Source organism: Pogona vitticeps, chromosome 2 (genome assembly GCF_051106095.1).
Source record: "Pogona vitticeps strain Pit_001003342236 chromosome 2, PviZW2.1, whole genome shotgun sequence".
NCBI lineage: Eukaryota > Metazoa > Chordata > Lepidosauria > Squamata > Agamidae > Pogona > Pogona vitticeps.
Genome location: NC_135784.1, coordinates 82,986,927 through 83,007,488, shown reverse-complemented (window position 1 = coordinate 83,007,488; position 20,562 = coordinate 82,986,927). Strand labels below are relative to the sequence as shown.

Here is a 20,562-nt window from a genome sequence, read left to right as displayed (position 1 = left end):
TCTAAATTAATTAGCACCATTTTTAGAAACTGAGAGGTCAGGCTTTCTTCTTGGTTTTATTTCTCCTGGGTTTTATTTCTCCTTGGCATCTGATGGAGATTTTGGCACAAGGACATTTGCACAATTCCCTGCCATGCAACGAGGTATGCATGAGGCATACAGTATAATCCCAACTGCACCCACAGCTGTTTTTCTTCGGAGCTTGATGTGGAAACATGTTTTAAGTAGAACTACAAGTAGGGATGATGCTTCTCCAAACGGATGGCGTGGAGCATCATACAAAGTGAAAATGAACACACGCACCCCCCCCAAGAGGAATGTGTCAAACGCTCCTGGTTGTGGGTAGGAGAGAGGTGCATTCCAGAGAGAATGCAGAAGATGTACAAATCTGCAGGAGATGATATAAAACACAGAGTGGAAAGGTGGAGCCTGAGGATGTGCTCTTTCCTCCTCTAGGGAAAGCTAAGTTAATATGACTTAACCCAACTTCTGAACTAATAACACATCTATCCTTTAAATTTTTTTCAGTTTTTCAGATTTTGTAATGCAGTTTACCAGTTGAAAAAATACATGCCAAAATGTGTACATTAGGGAAATCTACATACACAGATATGCATATTATGGGAAATTGCTTGCAAAGAAATTCATTTTTTAAAAAATTACATTCTGTCAAGTCAATTCCAAATTATGGTGACCCTTTGCAGAGTTTTCCATGTACAGAATACTAGGAAATGATATCTCATAGCTTTCTCCTTGGGGCACCCTGGGACTGTACAGCTTTACACAGGCTGGCTCTTTTCATACAAGGCACCGTGGGGAATCAAACTCCTAACTTTTGGCTCTGTGCCCAGGTCACTGAGCTGTAGCCATATACATTGCATGCGAGGTATGTACACAAAACACATGTACATAAAACACATAAACATAGAAAGTATATATTTAGCTACACACACACACCTCCATGTGTAAAAATGTGGGCCACTTTGCTATGGAAACAATCGTGTATATAATGGACATTGTAGAAGTATTTGCAACGATATGGTCAAGTCCAGTCATGCACCATGCACACAACCAAACATCACCACATGACCGCAGCTGCTACAGCAATTACTCTTGGGTACGTAGTAATTCAATATTTGCACATGTTTTCATGTGGAATTTTTAACCAGAAAATATGCAAACTGATGTGGACATGAATCAGAGTGAACTTGAGCTTCAAAAAAAAAAAAATTTCAAAAGCTGTAGAAAACAAAAGAGTCAGATTCATCCCTGTCTGCTGTCCTCTGTAAGCTGAGGGACAGAAGTGTGAGAACAGCACTAGTCTTTGACTTGAACTTGGACTTGGATTTGGAAACATGGTAATTGCTAATTGCTAATCAGTAGTGAAGTTTATCCGTTAACCTATTGGGCAGAGCACTAAACCACACCTGAATCATAGAGTTGCTTTCAATTACGGAATGGGTCAATCCCATGTAAGTGGCCCTGAAAGTCGTGAAGGTAGGATGCAAATTGATGCACCCTTCCAGTAAGGATAATTTTACTTGCCAGGATAGGAATAGAAGGATTCCCAAATGCTGGGGTCAAGCCTTTTCTCTCTGATGTTTCTCTCAACGGCTGCATTAGGAGTGGGGGAAATACCCTTCCAGCCTGGCTTTTTGACAGATCTGGAGGAATCTGCCTGAAAGCTAGAAACAAGCAAGAAACAAACAAAACCTCTCCAGGAACTGAAGCAGTCCCTATGGGATGGCAGTGGATGACATGTTTATCTGGAAGCCAGTTCTTTTTTACTTTCAAGGGTCAAAAGGAAATTTGGGAGGGGAAAAGGCTTTTGGAAAATACTGGGAATGTCTGAGTGATTTATTGAAGGCAATTAGCCATGAAGTGTTTGTTTTCTCTACGCAAAATAATAGTGTATGCCCAGCAAGGAGTTCCTTCCTGAAGTGACCAAAAGACTCTTGTACGGAAAGAGGAAGCCCCCCTACTTAGAGATTAAGACATGGTGCTCAAGTGCAGTCTTTTAAGAATCTCCATCGCTTTATGTTTGGTACTGCTGAGTCCCCTTCAGCAAATTCACAGGAAGCAGGTCGCCACAAACTAACTGGAATTGGCTATAGAAAGAAAGAGCTACTTATGTGAGGCCATGCTCTCTTGGATCACAATGCAACCTGTTCATCTCATGCTTTGTCACATTGCCCATTATTTCTCTCCCTCTCTACCTATACTTAAGTCATTCCTCCATGTCACTTGCAAAGACCAGTAGCAGAACTCCATTTCTCTGCTGTGACTACACTGGTCACCTGGAGTACTATTGGTAGTTCTTGTACTTATTTTTTTAACATTTCCAGTAAAAGGCACTTAGTACTTTTCTCACTTCGCTTTAACCACTCTTCATGCAGCACTTTAACCTTCTAAAAACCCAAAGAAGATGTACAGATGCAAGATCCAGGCTTTCAGTGAAATGGTACAGCTGATCTTCCTAGCCAGGCCTGCTGTTAGCCACTGAATCCTTACTCTCCAAACATATATTCATCTAACTTGATTTATTGTATTCCTTCCACCAACATATAAGGCGCCCAGAGACCTTTGGGTAGTGTGGGGGGCATATAAGTTAGATAGATAGATAGATAGATAGATAGATAGATAGATAGATAGATAGATAGATAGATAGATAGATAGATAGATAGATAGATAGATAGATAGATAGATAGATAGATAGATAGATAGATAGATAGATAGATAGATAAACTTTCTCATTGTCTCATGATATCCTTTTCTTGCTCATTAGCAGATCGAATGACTCCAGGTCTTTCGCCACTGTGGTGTCTAGTCTGCAGAGCAGTAAAGCCATTTTTATAATGAGTGGCAGGGGAGGGGTGAGGATGGTGAAGGAAGTCTAACTAGATTGGGCTGTAGTTTTAGAAGAGGTAGCCATGTTAGTCTGTGCAAAGCATATCTGGCAAAATCCAAACAAATGAAATGAAACAAGACAAAAACATGTGGCACCTTAAAGACTAATCATTACATTTTAATGTAAGATTTCATGGACATGTCATTAGGCTAGAGAGGCCAGGTGTTTCCACACAAACTTGCTGGAGGCTGCCACCCTCACTGTTGCCACTGTAGTGGATGGAGGTGGGTAGGGAGAATAATTTTAAAGCTTTGAAGAAGTACAGTTGACAAGAGGACACTGTTCTCTCTTGCAGCTCTGCTGTCAAGACAGGCTTTTTGCCTGGTGGTTTCTAGTCATTCCCTCCACCTTCACACATCAACTTACATACAACATTTTATTTATTTGCTTACTTACTTCATCTGTATCACTCATTTCTCCTAATAAAGGGATACAAGGCAGCATACAACTTAAAAAGTGCATATATTTTAATCCTATAAAGGCATTAATTTTAAAATAAGATTAAATCAAATGAGAAAACACAATTCTACAAGGGCATTCAGAGTTTAAAAGCCAACTTTAAAAAGAAGGTTTTCACCTGTGACAAAATACTGTGAGTAGGGGTCCAACCTATCCTTTTGAGGGTTCTTTCCCATAGGTTGGGAACAGCCACCAAAAATAGTCTCTCCTGGATGCTCACCAGACACAGTGGTAACTTGAGTTACGAACATCCCTACTTACAACCATTGCGAGTTATAACCAGCTCCGGCCGCAAAATTTTGCTTCTACTTCTGACCGGAGCTTCCAGTTACGAACAGAAAAAGGCAGGGGAAAAAGGCAGGAAATACAATTTTATAACTGTAGGTGGTGACAAATTTATAACTGTAGGTGGCTTCTTTGTAGATCTTTTGCCCCAGCAGTTAGAGAGTGTGCATCAGAGGAGGCTTGGGACTGCCTCCTTCTGCTTCTGAGTGAGCGTGTGTTTGTGTTTGCATGGAGGCTTCAGGCTGCCTGGTAAGGTAAGGTGCTGTTTTCTGCTTTTTAAAAACTTTTCTGGGTGGTTTTGCAGTGTGGTTATAAACTGGGGGGTTATGTTTCTGTGCTGTGATGGGTCTTGGGGGTTTTTTTTGGTTCCCCCCCCTGTTTCTGATGGGTCTTGGGGGGTTTGGTTGCTTTTTGGGGGGTTTTCATTTCTGATGGGTCCTGAATGCTTCCCTTGCTTTTTCCTTTGTTTTCTTTGCATTTCTGACCTGCCCCCTTTGTTCTCTGTACATTTCAGATCTGCTCTGTTTGTTTTCTGTGCATTTCCAATGGGTCTTGCACACTTGATTGCTTTTCTCCCCCCCCGTTCGACTGGAAGTTGCGTTTCCAATGAGTCTTGCAGTGATATTTTTTGGGTGTGTGTGTGTGTGATTTGTTTCTTCAGCCGGAACGGATTAATTGCATTTCAGTGCATTCCTATAGGAAATGGTGCTTCGATTTACGACCATTTCGAGTCATGTCCATCTTCTGGAATGGATTATGGTCGTAAGTCGAGGCACCACTGTATGCTTGAGATGGTGATGGGACTAAGAGAAAGCCTTCCCCTGAAGATTGCAAATACTGAGGCCAAGTAGGCAGGATTGTATGGGGAGATACAATCCTCCATATAATCTGAACCTAAGCTGCATATGGCTTTATAGGTCATAACCTACACTTTGAATTGGGCCTGGCAATAGGCACAAGTGAAGCTGTTGTAACAAGAGAGTAATCTGGTCCTTGCAACCAGCTCTAGTAAGCAGTTTGGCTGTAACATATTGAACCATCTGAAGTTTCCAAGCCATCTTCAAAGGCAGTCCCATGTAGAGGGCATAATGGTAATTTAAAGAAGATTTACCGGTAACTAAGGCATGTGTTTACTTAGTTAAGTCAGACATTAGTAGGAGTGGGTTCAGCTGGTACACCAGTTTTAACTGTGCAAAATTTTTTAGCCTCTGCTGAAACCTAGGCATCCTGGCTCAGTGATGAATCAAGGAATACACTTTGTTGTCATGTTATGCTTACAGTATTAATGACCACATTAACTTCATTGTGCTTCTACTTGGGTTGACTGCTTTGTTTCTGTACTGTGTACTACATATTCGCAGTACACACTTCCCTCCTGTTGGGGTTGTGGGTGTAAATCTACTCTTTCCTTTTGAAGAGTTGTGTGAAGAAGACAGACAGCAGTGTGTCCCTCTGCAAAAGCAGACAACCACTATGGAGACTGCAATTTTGAAAAAGTGTTGGGGAAAATACTGACATGTCTCCATGAGATAGTGAAGTGGCAGGGATTAACAAAGCTAAAAACAGTCCCCCTCCTCATTCCTACCCTGCAGAAATTAGCAATGTGTCAATGGTGAATGAGTAAATATGCGCATAATCAGCCCACAATTTTTAGAAGAAAAAAGGCGCTGATAATAAGAGAGACAGGAGATAGGGGGACAACAATGACCAGCATAAAATACATTTATTCAAATAATAGTAGAGGAACAGTGTTGGAAGATTAGTGCTTGATTAATGAGGTTCAAACCTTCACATGAAGAAACTAAAAACTGGAGCATTAATCAAGGCCAGTTTGGATAGTAAAGTGTGGATGAACTGTTGTTGTTTTCTAAAATAGGACTGGCATGTATGTTGTTAAATTCCTAAGATATCTAAAGCATCCTCAAATGCAATATTTGTTTATTTATTTTTGAAAACAGATGAACAAGAAACAAATTAGACCCAAACAGAGGGACCTTTTATTTTATGCATTTAAGCTGTCTGTAGACAGTGGATCCTACTGGGGGAACATTGGGACACAATTCCACTTCCATAGTTCACCTCCATGGTTATTTTCCATGCTTTAGTACAGTGGTCCCCAACCTTGGGTCTCCAGATGTACTTGGACTTCAACTCCCAGAAATCCTGGCCAGCAGAGGTGGTAGTGAAGGCTTCTGGGAGTTGTAGTCCAAGAACATCTGGAGGCCCAAGGTTGGGGACCACTTCTCTAGTAGATCTGTTAATTGTACCCATGATAGTAATAAGATGTCAGTGGTGATGGTTGGTTTCGTGACATTGTATTATGAGGTTATTACAGTGGGCCCTCTACTTACGGAATTAATCCATATTGGAACGGTGGCTGCAGGTCGAAAAGTCTGTAGGTCAAGTCTCCATTGAACTACAATGCATTGAAAACAGATTAATCCCATAACCGGCCATTTTTGTTCCATTTTTGTTCCATTTTGGGTTTTTTTTTCTGGTCTGTAGGTCGATTCTCTGGCTGCAAGTCAAACCTAAATTTTGTGGCCAGAGAAGTCTGTAACTTGAAAAGTCTGTAAGTCGAGCCGTCCGTAAGTCGAGGGTCCACTGTATTCTTTGAAAGGATTGCCTTTACAGACAAACAAGGTTCATTCAAATTGTTGAGGAGGATGGACTTCATTGAAGAGTAATGAGCTTTGCTCTGGATCACTTAATATTTCATAGGTGAAGATGAGGAAGAGATAAGGGATCCATTTATGTAGTAACATGGGATTCCTGTTGCTTCTGTCCTGTCTTTCTTATTCCGCCTCCAGTGTACCCCAAAGACCTGGCCTAGGGGTGGAGGCTGAGAAATATTTTGGAGCAGATTTTGAGTGCTATGGATTTTGAGTGCTGTGGGTGTCTTTAGCAGTAGAGGAAGGGGAGGGAGAGGAAATTCCCAATTCTGATGGATATTGTACACTGTTGGAGACTGGCCAGTAAACCTAGATTAGGTGTGGCGAAAAGGTAGACCAGCATTTAAGCAACTGTGTATCACCAAAGATTTCAGACATCCAGTTATTTAACAACCGCAGCAACAACGAACTGACCACCCTCACACACACACACACATATGCATGCTGAATTATGCTGCAGGTCTGAAGAAACAGTGGAGTAACTAGAGCCATGCATATTTGTGTTCCCGGAGTCTAACTCTCAAAAATCCCCAAGCAGCATAGCTGGAGAGTTGGAGGTGTAGATTTTTGAACAGAAGAAATGTCAGCTCTCTTCAGTTAGGTATTTCAAAAATTCCTGGACTCAGAATTGTTTAACTCCAAGTGTTTGTCTTATGCACTAGGATCTCAAGTTTCTGGCAAAAATGAATTAGAGCCACAAACCTACTTGAAGTAGTGTTTGCATCTTTAGATTGTAATTTCTCTAGCAGAATTTTGTCCTGTGTTTTCCTCTTAATTTCTCTTTCCATATGTATGAAAATACCAGCCATGAATTTTATCCGAAACATTCTTTGGGGGAAAAGAAGTGTTAAACACTTAAGAGACCCAGTAAAGAGCTCCCCCCCTTTTTTTCTCAAGCATGACAAGCTGCTGGCGCCTGCTGTGATTCAAAATCAACCTCTGACTTGATTTGTTCTGAATTTCCTTGAGGGTGTTGGGTGATCACACACCAAAGTGCTCCACTTATTTGAATAAGAAGTGGTTTCCACTCAGAGACACTTGAGAGCAAAGAATCATTTCATCCCAAATGGTTCCTTTGGTTTTCCTACCACCTGTGAATTAGTTAAATAGGAAAAGAGCTTGGCACAAGGCCAAAGGGACTCTCATTACTTGTAATTAGCTTAATTACATCATAAATAGCCCATCAAGGGATAGGAAGCAAGGTTCAAACAAATCAGCAATTCAGCTTTTGTATCTTAACCCTGCATGGCACTTTGATCAAACCAATAACAACAAATGAGCTAAATGTGGAAAGAGACAACCCCACAGCATGGTCCTTTCTCTTTGTCACAGCGTGGGTTTCCTAAACCTTGCCTTTGCTTGATGTTGGAAGACACAGTAGGTGGAGGTGCCCCCCCCCCCCCATCTTAGGGTAGGAATACAGCATGATGTTCCACCAGTCTTAGGTCCTTAAGGGTTTTATTGTTGGACATGATATATGACGCAAAACCAAAAGGTGAGATATTTTTTTTTCCAAGCAACATATTTTGAAAAGTATTGTACTGTGCATGGGAAGTTACTTTTTATAAATAAGTGTGTAATGGATAGAGTGACTGGCTAAGACTCTGGATGCCTGGGTTCAAACCCCGACTCAGCCATGGAAGCTGAGGATGTGGAACTGGTAAAAACACTCCTTAAATATTTCACTTATCTTGAAAACCCGGTTAGAGTCACTGTAAATCCAGTAAAATAGTTACTTACTGTTACAACTGCAGCTACAGTATTTGAAAGTAAGTCTGCCTTCTAATGGCATAAAGCAGTTCTTATAGTTCTTCTAGTTGCTTTTTAAAAATCTGAATTCTACTAGATGCTAACCTGTGGTGAATGAAAATCTGTCTTCTCCACCTCATTGCCTATGCCCACAACAGAGTTACTAGCGCAAACCTGAACCATTTCATGTTTCTACATTCCCCTCCTCTATTTAATGAGGCACACCTCATAACTATGAAAGTAACTAAAACTTCTAGTTACACCATGGAAGGGGCAAGTTATTCTTCATTAACATTACAGTCATCCTGTGTACTTTAGTTAAGCCATTGGTGTTGCAAAGAGGCGTAAATTTCCAGTCACTAATTACTTCCACACACGGGTATTATGGCTGGTATATATACACAGTGTCTTATCTATCATATCAGAAATAATTTATTTGTAGTGATTTCGTTGTATTTACTGAGCTATGGAATAAAACGTGTACAAAAAGTAAACACGTAGAAACTTTCACCTTGGCTGTGGACTTCACCTGTCTACAATCCTAAGAGCTGGGACCCTCCCCCTTTGTCAAAGAGGAATGGAAATTATTAGATCTGATAAGAGTAAATACTTTTCCTCCTTGCTTTAATCACTGGAATTTTTCATTCCATCTTGGCTAGTGTAAGTTTAATCCACAACATTTTGTTTTCCTTTTATATTACTCCCATCAAAGAAGGCAGGGGATAGTAACATGGCTTTCTCTCCACAAATAGTATAGCTACTCATATTTGAAATTCATAAGCCCAAGGATTGTTTGCCCCAACTCTAAGCTTGTTGAAACTGAAATCCAGTCCCTGCTTTAGAGTATAGTATACATGATACAATATAATTACAAAATTCAATATGTTGTCGTTTTTAAATTATTTCTATTTTGTGCTATATGGATCTCTGCATATATCCTAGGTATCAGCTGCTTTATATACCACATTGTATCATAGTCTACATATTCATTAATTTGCAAGAACTTAAAAGACTTTCAGTGTGGCTTGCTCAATTTAAAGCAACAATAGACAATAAAATGGGAAGGAGATGAAGAAAGTAGTGTGTATGAGAGAAAGGGGTAATATATAGGATGGACACAAACCCTGTATGTTCATTGTATGTAAATATTAATGCATGGAAGGTAGCTTCACACCCATTGGTTATATCCCTTGACCTCCATATATTCTAGTTCCTGTTGACACCAGGATTTATATACCGTACATGTATAACATAGGTTCCTGTACACCCTCCGTCTTTGAATATCATGTCTCATTTCTTTGTAGATGAGAACTTGCAAGAAGTTTCCCCTTCTTCCAGGCATTTCTACACACTGGACATCTGCATAAGCCTAAATTAATTAGCATGAGTTCATTCTTGAAGAAGGACCAATCAGGCTTTCTTTATATGCTGCATTCTTGGCATCCCCTACATGCCTTAAGCTTTAGAGTCTTCAGACACAGGGTTGTAACACACCTGCTCTTCGTTTCGCTAGGGCACAGGCAATTTATGATTGACCAAGACTATTTGTGGCATGTAACCTTATGCAAGGAACACACAATTGCTTTCCCAGCCCTGTAGCCACCATCTTCCCCAGGTGGATGCCCAAGCAGACATTAGCGCAGCCTTCTCTCAGTTGCCTAATGGAAATCCAAGTGTTTGCTGAGGTTTCCTGACTGTCATGTGATGCCTCTCCCCAGAAGTTCATCAGTATTTCATGCCCGCTATCATGTGATAATAACAACGGGTCTCATGGGATAGCTTAGTTCAATGAAATGACTAACTGATTTAGACTAAATAACAAGCATACTTGTGTCAGAATAATGGAGTATAAATGTCCCTGGTTGTTCACTGCTCCTTGATTTCTGATGCCACCACTCATTGTATCAAAAGACCTTAATCTTTGAAAGTTCACTGTGTGGGTAGGAGGTGTATAGAGTAGTTTGCTGTCAGCAAAGAATAAGTAAGGCAGTCTTCTCCTAGGGACAAAGCCAAGTCTTTGCTGAGTTCATCTCTGTTTGTTTATGGGACATTTGTCTGAAGAACTGTAAACAAGAAGCTTCTACGAAATGGTTATAATTTCTAGTACTGTAGTGGATATCAATGCAAGCAGTGTGCTTGTAGTAGTAAAACCACCAGGAAGGTGGTTGAAAGAAGAAGTAAAGTATGTGTATTTTGCTTGTAGTGATGTTAATGGCATTTTTCTGAAGCCAAATAGAGCTGTAGACTTATTGATCCGGGAAGGACCCCCTGGCAAAGCAGAAAATCCGCTGCTAATGCATCTCTAACAGATGGCCATCCTGAACTGTTTAGAAGCCTCCAATACAGTCCAGCCTACCACCTTTCTGGGTTGATCAATCCACTGCCAGGGAGCTATTATGTATATTGCCTTCTTGTGGTAAAGCTGAATGAATGCACATTTCTTGCAGGGAAGCCTACGGTTGCACAGCAACAAAATGCACAAAAAATAAGGGAAAATAACAATGTCAGAATGAACCATCACTTTCCAGAGTCAAAAAGAAGTATCAACTTACTCCTAGCAGGCAGTTGTGTAAGTGACACAGCCATATTGTGAAATTAGCTGCTTTACAAATAGATGAATATTTTCTTTTTTGATATATTTTCAGCAGGCTGGAGAAATTATTTTTCTCAACTACCATTTCCAGAATCTCCCAGCTAGAATGGCTACTGGTTCAGCTGGGTGCAGGATCCTATGAACTGTAATGTAGTGAAGTATTCTTTCTAAGTTTCAATTTTAGTTGGGATGTGATTAGCTTTTTATACAAATTACACAATAAAATATAATGTATGTATGTATGTATGTATGTATGTATGAATGTATGAATGAATGAATGAATGAATGAATGCATGCATGCATGCATGCATGCATGATTTTGATAACTCTTTGTGTTACCAACAGTTTTTTGAGTCAGTAACCCCAAATTAATAGGATTTGATGTTCCATCTATTTTCTAACAACACATGATGTTCCTGTAGAGATGGTGGATTGATTTTGGAAAATAGCCAAGGTACTAATTTTGTAACATGTCTAAATTGTTATATTGCAAAGTGATTTGTTTCCCAATGTACGCATGATCAAAAGCAGAGTGTGTTTTAGACTATGGTCCATGTAAAAATATATGGAGTGACTGCCTTATTATGACAATATGTACAAGAACCAGAGCAAGGATTTTTCTGGGAAGCTGCACAGTTTTAAAGCATTTTGAAGCATCGTGACATTTTTCAATTATGGCCCTGCCTAAGGGGCATGTATGTTATTCCTTTCTATAGTATCTACAATATGTGTACTGGACACTGATGCCTAATAATAATCTTTGCAGGTAACTGTGACTAGACTGTCTACGAACCTTGCTGTTACATACAGCACTGATGTTACCTGTCTGTCATGGGTTTGGAGGGAAAGTTCCATCCTATGGGGAGTGGAAGGCGGGACATCAGGAGGAGGGGCTGTACTGTATATATATGTGGAGTTTGTGTGGAGAAGTTAGGAGAAGCTGGAGAAGAGCTGAGAGAAGAAGCTTGAGTGGGAGTCTGTGTGTCAGACAGGGTACTACTGTGTGTCAGTCAGTACCAACCTGATAGGTTCAGGTGTCTGTATGGTTAGCCAGAACTGATAGGTTCAGGGTCTGTGCTTCAAGTTAAGTGTTCTGTGTGAACCAAACTGTGTGTATGTATGATTGAGACTAAGCCACGTTACTGTATCTTATTCACCTGATCATTTTATTTTCCCTGTGTGTTGTTTAAATAAACCTTATTCCTTTATTTGTTAAAAATCCATCCCTGGTCTGTGTGACTTCTTATAGGGAATGGTTGGTGGCAGCTTAGTTAACGTGTGGCATATCCCAGTAGGTCTGGGTTTGTCACATTGATTGGTGTCCAGCGTGTGGGATACGACTGGTCCAGTTGTCCAGTGGTCCGGCAAAGCCTTGGCAAGTGTGCCCAGAGCAAAGGGGGGTCTAGTCAGGGACAATCTGAGGGCACGTAGGTAATCTTCTAGGCGTACCTCACGGGGAGGTGCGCTAGTGGAAGAACGTGCCAACTGGGGAGACTAGATTAGGGAGCTCTGAGGCAACCGGTTTTGGCGGGAAAAAAGCTGAGGCAAAACTGTGTAGTAGCAGTGATCTAGCCTGCCTGCTGAGAGGCCTAGCAGAGGGGGGTAGACTCTGGCTCGCAACTGTTGCAAGTTAGTGCTGAAGAACAGCAGCAATCTATAGAAAGCTGGTTCTGAGGCAAAAGAAAGAAAAAAAAGTGGTCGCTTTATTTTGAGGCTTGACTTTTGAAAGCAGCCTGTTCTGGGGGGGGGATTATGCCCTTGACTCGAAGCCAAATGGCAGAAATGGGTGAAGTGAAAGACCCCCAGGTTGACCAAGGTTCTGAGGATGAATTTGGCTCAGTGCAGGGTGACAGCATGGGAGAACAGAACCCAGAACTCAGGAAAATGCTTATAGCCCAACAGCATGAACTGAGGGTGAGGGAAATGGAGGAAAGGGAAAGAGAGAAACAAAGGCAATTTGAAAAAGAAGAAAGATTAGAGAGACAGAGAATGGAAATGGAGAGGGAGAGAGAGAAAATTGCTCTGGAAAAAGAAAGGATGGCGTTTGAGTTACGAAAATTGGAACTGATGAATCAGAACAATAATAACAATAGGGATTCTGAGGGGGGCCAATTGTCTAAGACTGACCTGAAGAAATTCCCTGTATACCACAAGGGAGATTGCCCTGAGGTGTTCTTTTCCCTAGTGGAAAGAGCGTTTGTGGACTTCTCAGTAAGGGAAACTGAGAAGATGACCATCATGCGATCTTTAATCAGTGGCAGCCTTGCAGAAGTCTATGCAGAGATGCCAGAGGAACTGATGAAAGATTTTGCAGAGTTTAAAAAACTGGTGTTTGCCAGACATGGGATAAATGCGGAACAGCTGAGGCAAAGATTCAGGTCCCTCACAAAGAAACCAGAGCAGACTTTTACCCAAGTGGGGGCCCAATTGGTGAGGCTGCTAGAGAAATGGCTATCTCAGGAGGGGACAGAGACCTTTCAGCAGCTCAAAGACTTGATAGCGCTGGAACAGTTCTATTCAGTCCTGCATGGGGAACTGAAATTCCAGGTGAGGGAAAGGAAACCGAAATCTGTGGCAGAAGCAGCCGAGATCGCAGATTTTATTTCCCAAATAAGAAAGCCCTTGGGTGAGGGGAAATCGATGGGGAAACCTAAAGAAACCTACAGCAAGTACTGTCAGGGACCAGGGAAAAGCCAGCAAGGGGGAGGGGCCCATGGGGAAGGGAAGCCCTCAGACATGAAACCAAGACTTCAGATTTTGGAGGGAAAACCAAGACAAGATGAGAAAGACTCAAAATATAGCAGAAAATGTTATTTCTGTCAGGGAAAGGGCCATCTAATCTCAGAGTGTGAGAAATTAAAGCAGCTAAAAGGAATTGTGCCTCAGGATTCGAGTGGAACCAAGCCAAAAGCTGTGTTCTGTGTCCAGAAAGAGCAAAGCTCCTTGTCACTGAGGGAGCCTGTTGCCATGGCTACTCAATCTGGAACAGTTACATCTGCTGATCAGGCTGAGGAAAATGGTCCTCTTGTGGAGGTCAAGCGCTGCTTGCTCGTGAGAACAGATTCTCAGTTGTTTGAAACAGCAGGGGTGGACGTAGGAATACTTGACCATCAGTATCGGGGGTTGAGGGACACTTGTTCCCAGGTGACCCTGTGCCATCCAGATATTATTCCTAGGGAATATATAATCCCAAATGAGAGCATGAAGGTGGCAGGGATTGAGGGGCAGGTGATCTCACTGCCAGTAGCGGAGGTACCTGTGAACTTTCAAGGCTGGAGGGGAGTTTGGCGGCTAGCGATTTCATCGACTCTGCCAGCAGCCGTGCTCGTGGGAAATGACCTGGCTGAACATGTGAAACGGGTGCTAGTGATTACACGTTCACAAGCCACCACGGGGACAGTTCAGGGGGATAATGATGAGCCAGAGACGGAAGCAGAGGGGAGTTCAGAAGCTGTGGTGGAAACCTTAACCACAGACAGCCGATTTGGCCAAGAGCAAAAGGCAGACGCCACTCTCCAAAAGTGTTTTGAACAAGTGACTGACGCCCAGCTAACACCTGAAACCCCAGTGAGATTTCTAGAGAAAAAGGGGATTTTGTATAGAGAGACCCTGAGGAATATCTCAAAAGGGGGAGATGGGATCCGAAGTCAGCTAGTGGTACCTGAAAAGTATCGCCCCATGATCTTACAAAGGGGGCACTCTGACATGTTTGCTGCGCACTTAGGGGTGAACAAGACACAGCAGAGAATCACACAGAATTTTTACTGGCCTGACATAGGGAAGCAGATCAGGGAGTTCTGTAAAAAATGTTATGTGTGTCAGCGGCAGGGGAATAATCGTGACAGGACCAAAGCAAAGTTGTGCCCTTTGCCTGTGATTGACACTCCGTTCAAATGCATAGGGGTGGATATTGTGGGACCTTTGCCCAAGGCCACAAAGAGGGGGAACAGGTTCATTCTCACCATTGTGGACCATGCCACGAGGTACCCCGAAGCCATTCCCTTGACTAACATTGAAACTAACACAGTGGCAGATGCCTTGGTGGGGTATATGTCCAGGATGGGATTTGCCTCAGAAATAATCACAGATTTGGGCGCATCGTTCACATCGAAGCTCATGAAACGCTTATGGCAAATCTGTGGAATTAAGCACAAGGAAACCACTGCCTATCACCCTGAAAGTAATGGGTTAACTGAGAAGTTCAATGGGACTCTGATGCGCATGATTAGGGCTTACTTGGCAGAGAATCCAAACAATTGGGACCAGAAGCTGCAATCCCTTTTGTTTGCTTATCGATCAGTGCCACAAGCCAGTACCGGGTTCAGTCCGTTTGAACTTTTATTTGGGAGAAGGGTGAAAGGGCCCCTTGATTTGATCAAACAAAATTGGGAGCAGATCACCCAGGATGACCCACAAGACGTTGTGACATACATAGACACCTTGATGAATGACCTAAAGAGAAACCTAGAGCTGGCAGCAGAAAACCTGCAAGCTCAGAAGGTCAGACAGAAAACATGGTATGACCACAAAGCCAGGGAGAGGCACTTTAACCCAGGGGAGGAAGTGCTTTGGCTTAGGCCCTGCAAAGAGGACAAACTGCAGCTGGGTAGCCCAGAAATAAAATACTTGGGTCACATAGTAGGGGGAGGAGTGATAAAACCCCTCGAGGCCAAGATAGAAGCAGTTCGTGATTGGCCCAGACCCAACACCAAGAGAAAAGTCAAATCATTTCTTGGGTTGGTGGGCTACTACAGAAAGTTCATCCCGAGGTTTAGCGAGATTGCGGCTCCGCTGACCGATCTGACGAGGAAGAAGACTGATGACCGCATCCCGTGGACCAGCGACTGTGAGGCGGCGTTCCAGAGGTTGAAGCAGGCGCTCATCAACTATCCAGTGCTGCGTGCTCCAGACTTCGACCGGGAGTTCATCATCTACACCGATGCGTCTAACAGCGGGGTAGGAGCAGTTCTTTGCCAGGAGGATGAGAATGGTGACCAGCATCCAGTGTCCTACCTGAGTAGGAAACTCCAGAAAGGTGAGAGACATTTGGCAACCGTGGAGAAGGAGTGCCTGGCCATAGTCTACGCGATCCAGAAGGCCAAGCCTTACATCTGGGGAAGACATTTTGTTCTGTGCACTGACCATTCACCACTGCAATGGTTAAAGACAATGAAAACCCACAATAGTAAACTTATGAGGTGGGCTTTAAACCTGCAAGACTATGACTTTGAAGTGAAGGTGGTCAGAGGGTCAGTGAACTGTGTTGCTGACGCCTTGTCAAGAAGACCTGAAGAATGAAGACGGCGAAAGAAACATGGACTATGTATATATTTTGATGACAAAAAGTCAAATGTGTCTGTTTATTAAACATGTTGGTTTGTATGAATAAAGGTAACTTGATGTATTGTAAATGGTAAATGTTTAAATGCCTAATAGAGTGTAAGTATAAGTAAGTATGGTATTGTATGTTATTATATAACTGTTTTTGTTTGTTTTGGGTCCAGGTTGTTTTTTGGAGAAAAGCACCTTAGCTTTCCCCCTACAAAACAACTTATAAAGAGGGGAGGTGTTACATACAGCACTGATGTTACCTGTCTGTCATGGGTTTGGAGGGAAAGTTCCATCCTATGGGGAGTGGAAGGCGGGACATCAGGAGGAGGGGCTGTACTGTATATATATGTGGAGTTTGTGTGGAGAAGTTAGGAGAAGCTGGAGAAGAGCTGAGAGAAGAAGCTTGAGTGGGAGTCTGTGTGTCAGACAGGGTACTACTGTGTGTCAGTCAGTACCAACCTGATAGGTTCAGGTGTCTGTATGGTTAGCCAGAACTGATAGGTTCAGGGTCTGTGCTTCAAGTTAAGTGTTCTGTGTGAACCAAACTGTGTGTATGTATGATTGAGACTAAGCCACGTTACTGTATCTTATTCACCTGATCATTTTATTTTCCCTGTGTGTTGTTTAAATAAACCTTATTCCTTTATTTGTTAAAAATCCATCCCTGGTCTGTGTGACTTCTTATAGGGAATGGTTGGTGGCAGCTTAGTTAACGTGTGGCATATCCCAGTAGGTCTGGGTTTGTCACACTTGCTTCTAGGGACAGGACAAATTAGGTTAGTATTGGGACTTGAACATCCCATTTAATTTACTAAAAAACCAACAACAACTCTGCCTTCAGGACAACCTCCTTTCCCTGTCCTTTTCCTAATGGAGCCAGAGCACAGAGAGATAAATTGCTCTCTCTGGTCTGTGACTACCACTGACCTCTTAGGCAGTTGCTGATGCTGGAATTTGTAATCCAGGAAGTGACTTCCCTGAGCTCTGAGAGGGACTGTGCCCTGTTGGTTCATCCATGACATAGTTCTCATCCTCCCAAACAGCAGATACATGATAAAGGTGTTATCTGGATTGCACTCTTGTTCCTCTTCTAGCTGAAGTTGGACAGTATTACAGTTGTTCTGACTCTGGATGCAGCAGCTTTGAGATGTTGAGACTCTGGATCAGTGGTTCCCAACCTTGGGTCCCCAGATGTTCTTGGTCTAAAACTCTCAGAAGCCTTAACCAATGGCTGTGCTGGCCAGAGTTTTCTGGGAGTTGTAGTCCAAGAACTGCCAGAGGTTGGGAACCACTGCTCTAGACAGTCTGCCAGATGCTTCCACTAATAGGTTATTCTCTTTCCTGGACTTCTTTTCTCCATTTATTTATTTTCTTCAGGTTGTGTTAGTCAGTGCATGTCCACAGAAAATAAGGAAGCCGTCATCTATAGAAAATTATCATGTCTAAGAGAAATGTAGATTTCCTTCTTGACATAGAATGTTCTTTGTGTGTGTGCTGCGGTGTTTTTAATTTTTATTTTGTTTTATTTTGGTATTAAAGAGTGTTCCATTTTATGATGTCTCTCTGAAGTGATATAGTCCAGACATGAGATTGCCATCTCATCAATGGTTCTGTGAGAGCTAAGAAGGTCAAACAGCTGCAATCTGATGGGTCTCTGCAGAGATAGTAGTCATACTTTGAAGCTGTTAAGGACCATTTAAATCAACCCTGAGTGCTCACTGGAAGGACAGATCCTGAAGCTGAGGCTTCAGTACTTTGGCCATCTCATGAGAAGAGAAGACTCTCTGCAAAAGACCCTGATGTGTGAAAGTGTGAAGGCAAGAGGAGAAGGGGACGACAGAGGATGAGATGGTTGGACAGTGTCATCGAAGCTACCAACGTGAACTTGACCAAACTCCGGGAGGCAGTGGAAGACAGGAGGGCCTGTCGTGCTCTGGTCCATGGGGTCACAAAGAGTCGGACATGACTGAACGACTAAACAACAACTTAACAACAACCAGTGGAGCTGCTGTAACAGGGGGATTGTGTGATCCCTGTAACCAGGCCCAGTCAGCAATCTGACTGCTGTATTTTGGAAGTACAGAGCTGAGAGGGACCCTATGGATCATGGAGTTCAGCTCCTGTCCAGGAGGCACTGTGAGGAATCAAACTCCCAACCTCGGGCTGTGCAGCCAGATACCTAAACGACTGAACTATCCAGCAGTTCTTTATGTGTGGATAGACTGTGTTTTGCATAATTTTGGCTGTTCCTGGATATAGTGCCTATCTGGGATTTTGTACTATAACCCACATATGTACACTTCCAGCCAAAAAAGAAAGAAGTATTTGAAAGCATCGTCTCTGTTTCAAAACATGTACCTCATTCCCCCCCCCCCAAATGTTAAAAAGTAGGGGACAGGTCACGAAACAAGAATTGGATGTACATTTTGGAGGCTGTTGTAACCTGTGGAGGATCAGTGGAGTAAAAATTAACCTCTGGAGCTTGCCCACCTCTTCTGTAAAGAAATGGTAAAGGGTATGGGGTGTTTGTTTAATGTAGTGAGAAAGACCTAATCCCATACAACTTTAAGGCTGGGATAGGGTTCTTGTGTTGGATTCTAATTTGTTTGATGTTGGATGTCTACTCATAACAGATTTTCCCTATGCCTCCATGAAAAACTCCAAAGTATTACTGGACTGGTTGTTCTGCGTTTTTTGGGCTCTTTGGCCGTGTTCTGAAGGTTGTTCTTCCTGACGTTTCGCCAGTCTCTGTGGCCGGCATCTTGAGTGCTGTCCTCTGAAGATGCCGGCCACAGAGACTGGTGAAACGTCAGGAAGAACAACCTTCAGAACATGGCCAAAGAGCCCGAAAAACCCAGAACAACCATTAGATCCCAGCCGTGAAAGCCTTCGCGAATACATATTACTGGAATGCTATCTTTTAAGCCTTAACTGTTGTTCAGGACTTGTACAAAACAAGGATTTGTGCTATGTAGATGGGTTTTGCAGAGTGATGCAAAGCAACCTTTCTTTACCTTACAGGCCCTGGAGCTACACCTGTAATGGTCCTATAAGATTATGTTTGATTCTTTGTAAGTATCAAGAGAGATCTTGGGGAGAAAAAAAATGTTATGTGTGAAATGAATTTGCAGGTGTGCCCAAGATATTTTGCTGCCTGAAGTAGAGAAACCAGACTAAGCTGCCACTGCCCCTTAAGTCAAAGAACACAATGCTGAAAGGCAACTCATGTGCTGGTGTTGACTGGTGGGGAGCATGCAACTGCCAGCCCCAAGAGTGTTCACTGTCTCTAGCTAGTACAGAAGGAAACATGGAACAGGTGGACTTCACATAGATCCAGTGTGCCTGGCATGTGCTCAGATCTGGGTTTTGCTCCCCATTCCTCCATCTTCACTCCACATATGCCACTCTCAAACATCCTGAGTATAACCTATAGAACAGCAAAGCCCCAGATGCCAAAATTGCTAGTTACAACTCTGGCAGGGATGTAAAGATAAATGTTATAACTCAGGTTTCTTTATTACTAATTAGAGATTATGTGTAAATGTAGGATAGTAAGCCCCAAGCCAGATTGTTATTTTAATGTTTTAAAGCTTGTTTCAGGAGAATGGAATTTTTAGGTGGGAAAGCAGCAGCAGTAAGTGGCCATCCTTTACCTGCTCACTCTAAACCATCCCAACATAAAATAAATGTTTAAGAAAGTATAAGGGCTCTGCAGCATGGGTTTTTGTGTATTGCCTGAAGCCAGCTTATTAGATGCATAGAAGGAGTATATACTTAATGCTTCATTTCTGCCATGGAGCAGAAGGTCAGAAACAGCCCTCGGAGTTCAATCTGGATACGATCAGCTAACACATTCGATAAGGATATGATAAGTAACACAGATGTAGACAGTTCGATAAGCAAAATAAGAGATGTCTTTTGCTATATATCGAGATAACTGGTTTTGTGTCTTAAAACCTCTAGGTGAAATTCCCACGGATTCCCACACTAAATTTAGTAGTCTTTAACACATCACTGGGCCCTTTTGTTACTCTTACATATCAAGAAGGTGATGAAGCCTGCTCCGTTATGCAGCTTCCCTGAGGGAAGTTATAATTCCATGGCTTAGTGGCTGCTTCCTCTCTTCCACATGGCAGTCAGCATGTCTTCAGCCTTCTTTCCTGCCCATGGCTTGGCAGGCTTCATCTGTCATGCTCTTCTTAACACTTCCCTCCTGGCCAGCCTTTCCTTCACATTTTTCCCTGGTAGGTCTTCCTGTCTTCAGGAGACTCCTAATCAAGCTCAGCTGGGGGAGGTGATGGACTCCTGATTGCAATAACAGACTTGCAGCTTCAGTCCATTCATCCCCATTATGTGGCAAACTTGTTATCTTGAAGGAAAGAGACACATTTCCTGTCTGCTCTAGTTGCTCCCCCCACACACACACACACATACACAGCATCTGACTTGGCAGGCCTCAGCCTGGCTTCCCTCACATGATCCCAGCATGCAGCTACTGTGGTTGCTGTTTTCATATATGAGAAGAAAAGGCTAAAACACTCTCTGCGCAGCATGCTCAGACTGGA

General features: G+C 42.6%; 2 protein-coding genes across 9 annotated transcripts in view; both read left to right on the top strand.

Moving 5' to 3' along the window:
* The window catches only part of SEMA3F (semaphorin 3F), a 158,449-nt gene that overhangs the window by 33,931 nt on the left and 103,956 nt on the right, over window positions 1-20,562 (top strand). The gene's annotated exons all lie outside the window — the stretch shown is intronic.
* LOC144586761 (uncharacterized) lies at window positions 11,462-16,655 on the top strand. 2 transcript variants are annotated; one of them, XR_013541781.1, is made up of 2 exons: window positions 11,462-16,469; window positions 16,505-16,655. XR_013541781.1 is itself a non-coding variant. In XM_078385505.1 (2 exons), exon 2 carries the CDS (start codon window positions 12,419-12,421, stop codon window positions 15,962-15,964), a length of 3,546 nt encoding a protein of 1,181 aa, XP_078241631.1. In that variant the 5' UTR covers window positions 11,462-11,700; window positions 11,736-12,418; the 3' UTR covers window positions 15,965-16,655. The 2 variants fall into 2 exon arrangements, 1 of the variants encoding a protein (XP_078241631.1); XM_078385505.1 differs by having other exon boundaries at window positions 11,462-11,700; window positions 11,736-16,655.

Coding starts and splice junctions, on each gene's coding strand:
- LOC144586761 (XM_078385505.1), top strand. CDS start 12,419: ATGCCCTTGACTCGAAGCCAAATGGCAGAAATGGGTGAAGTGAAAGAC.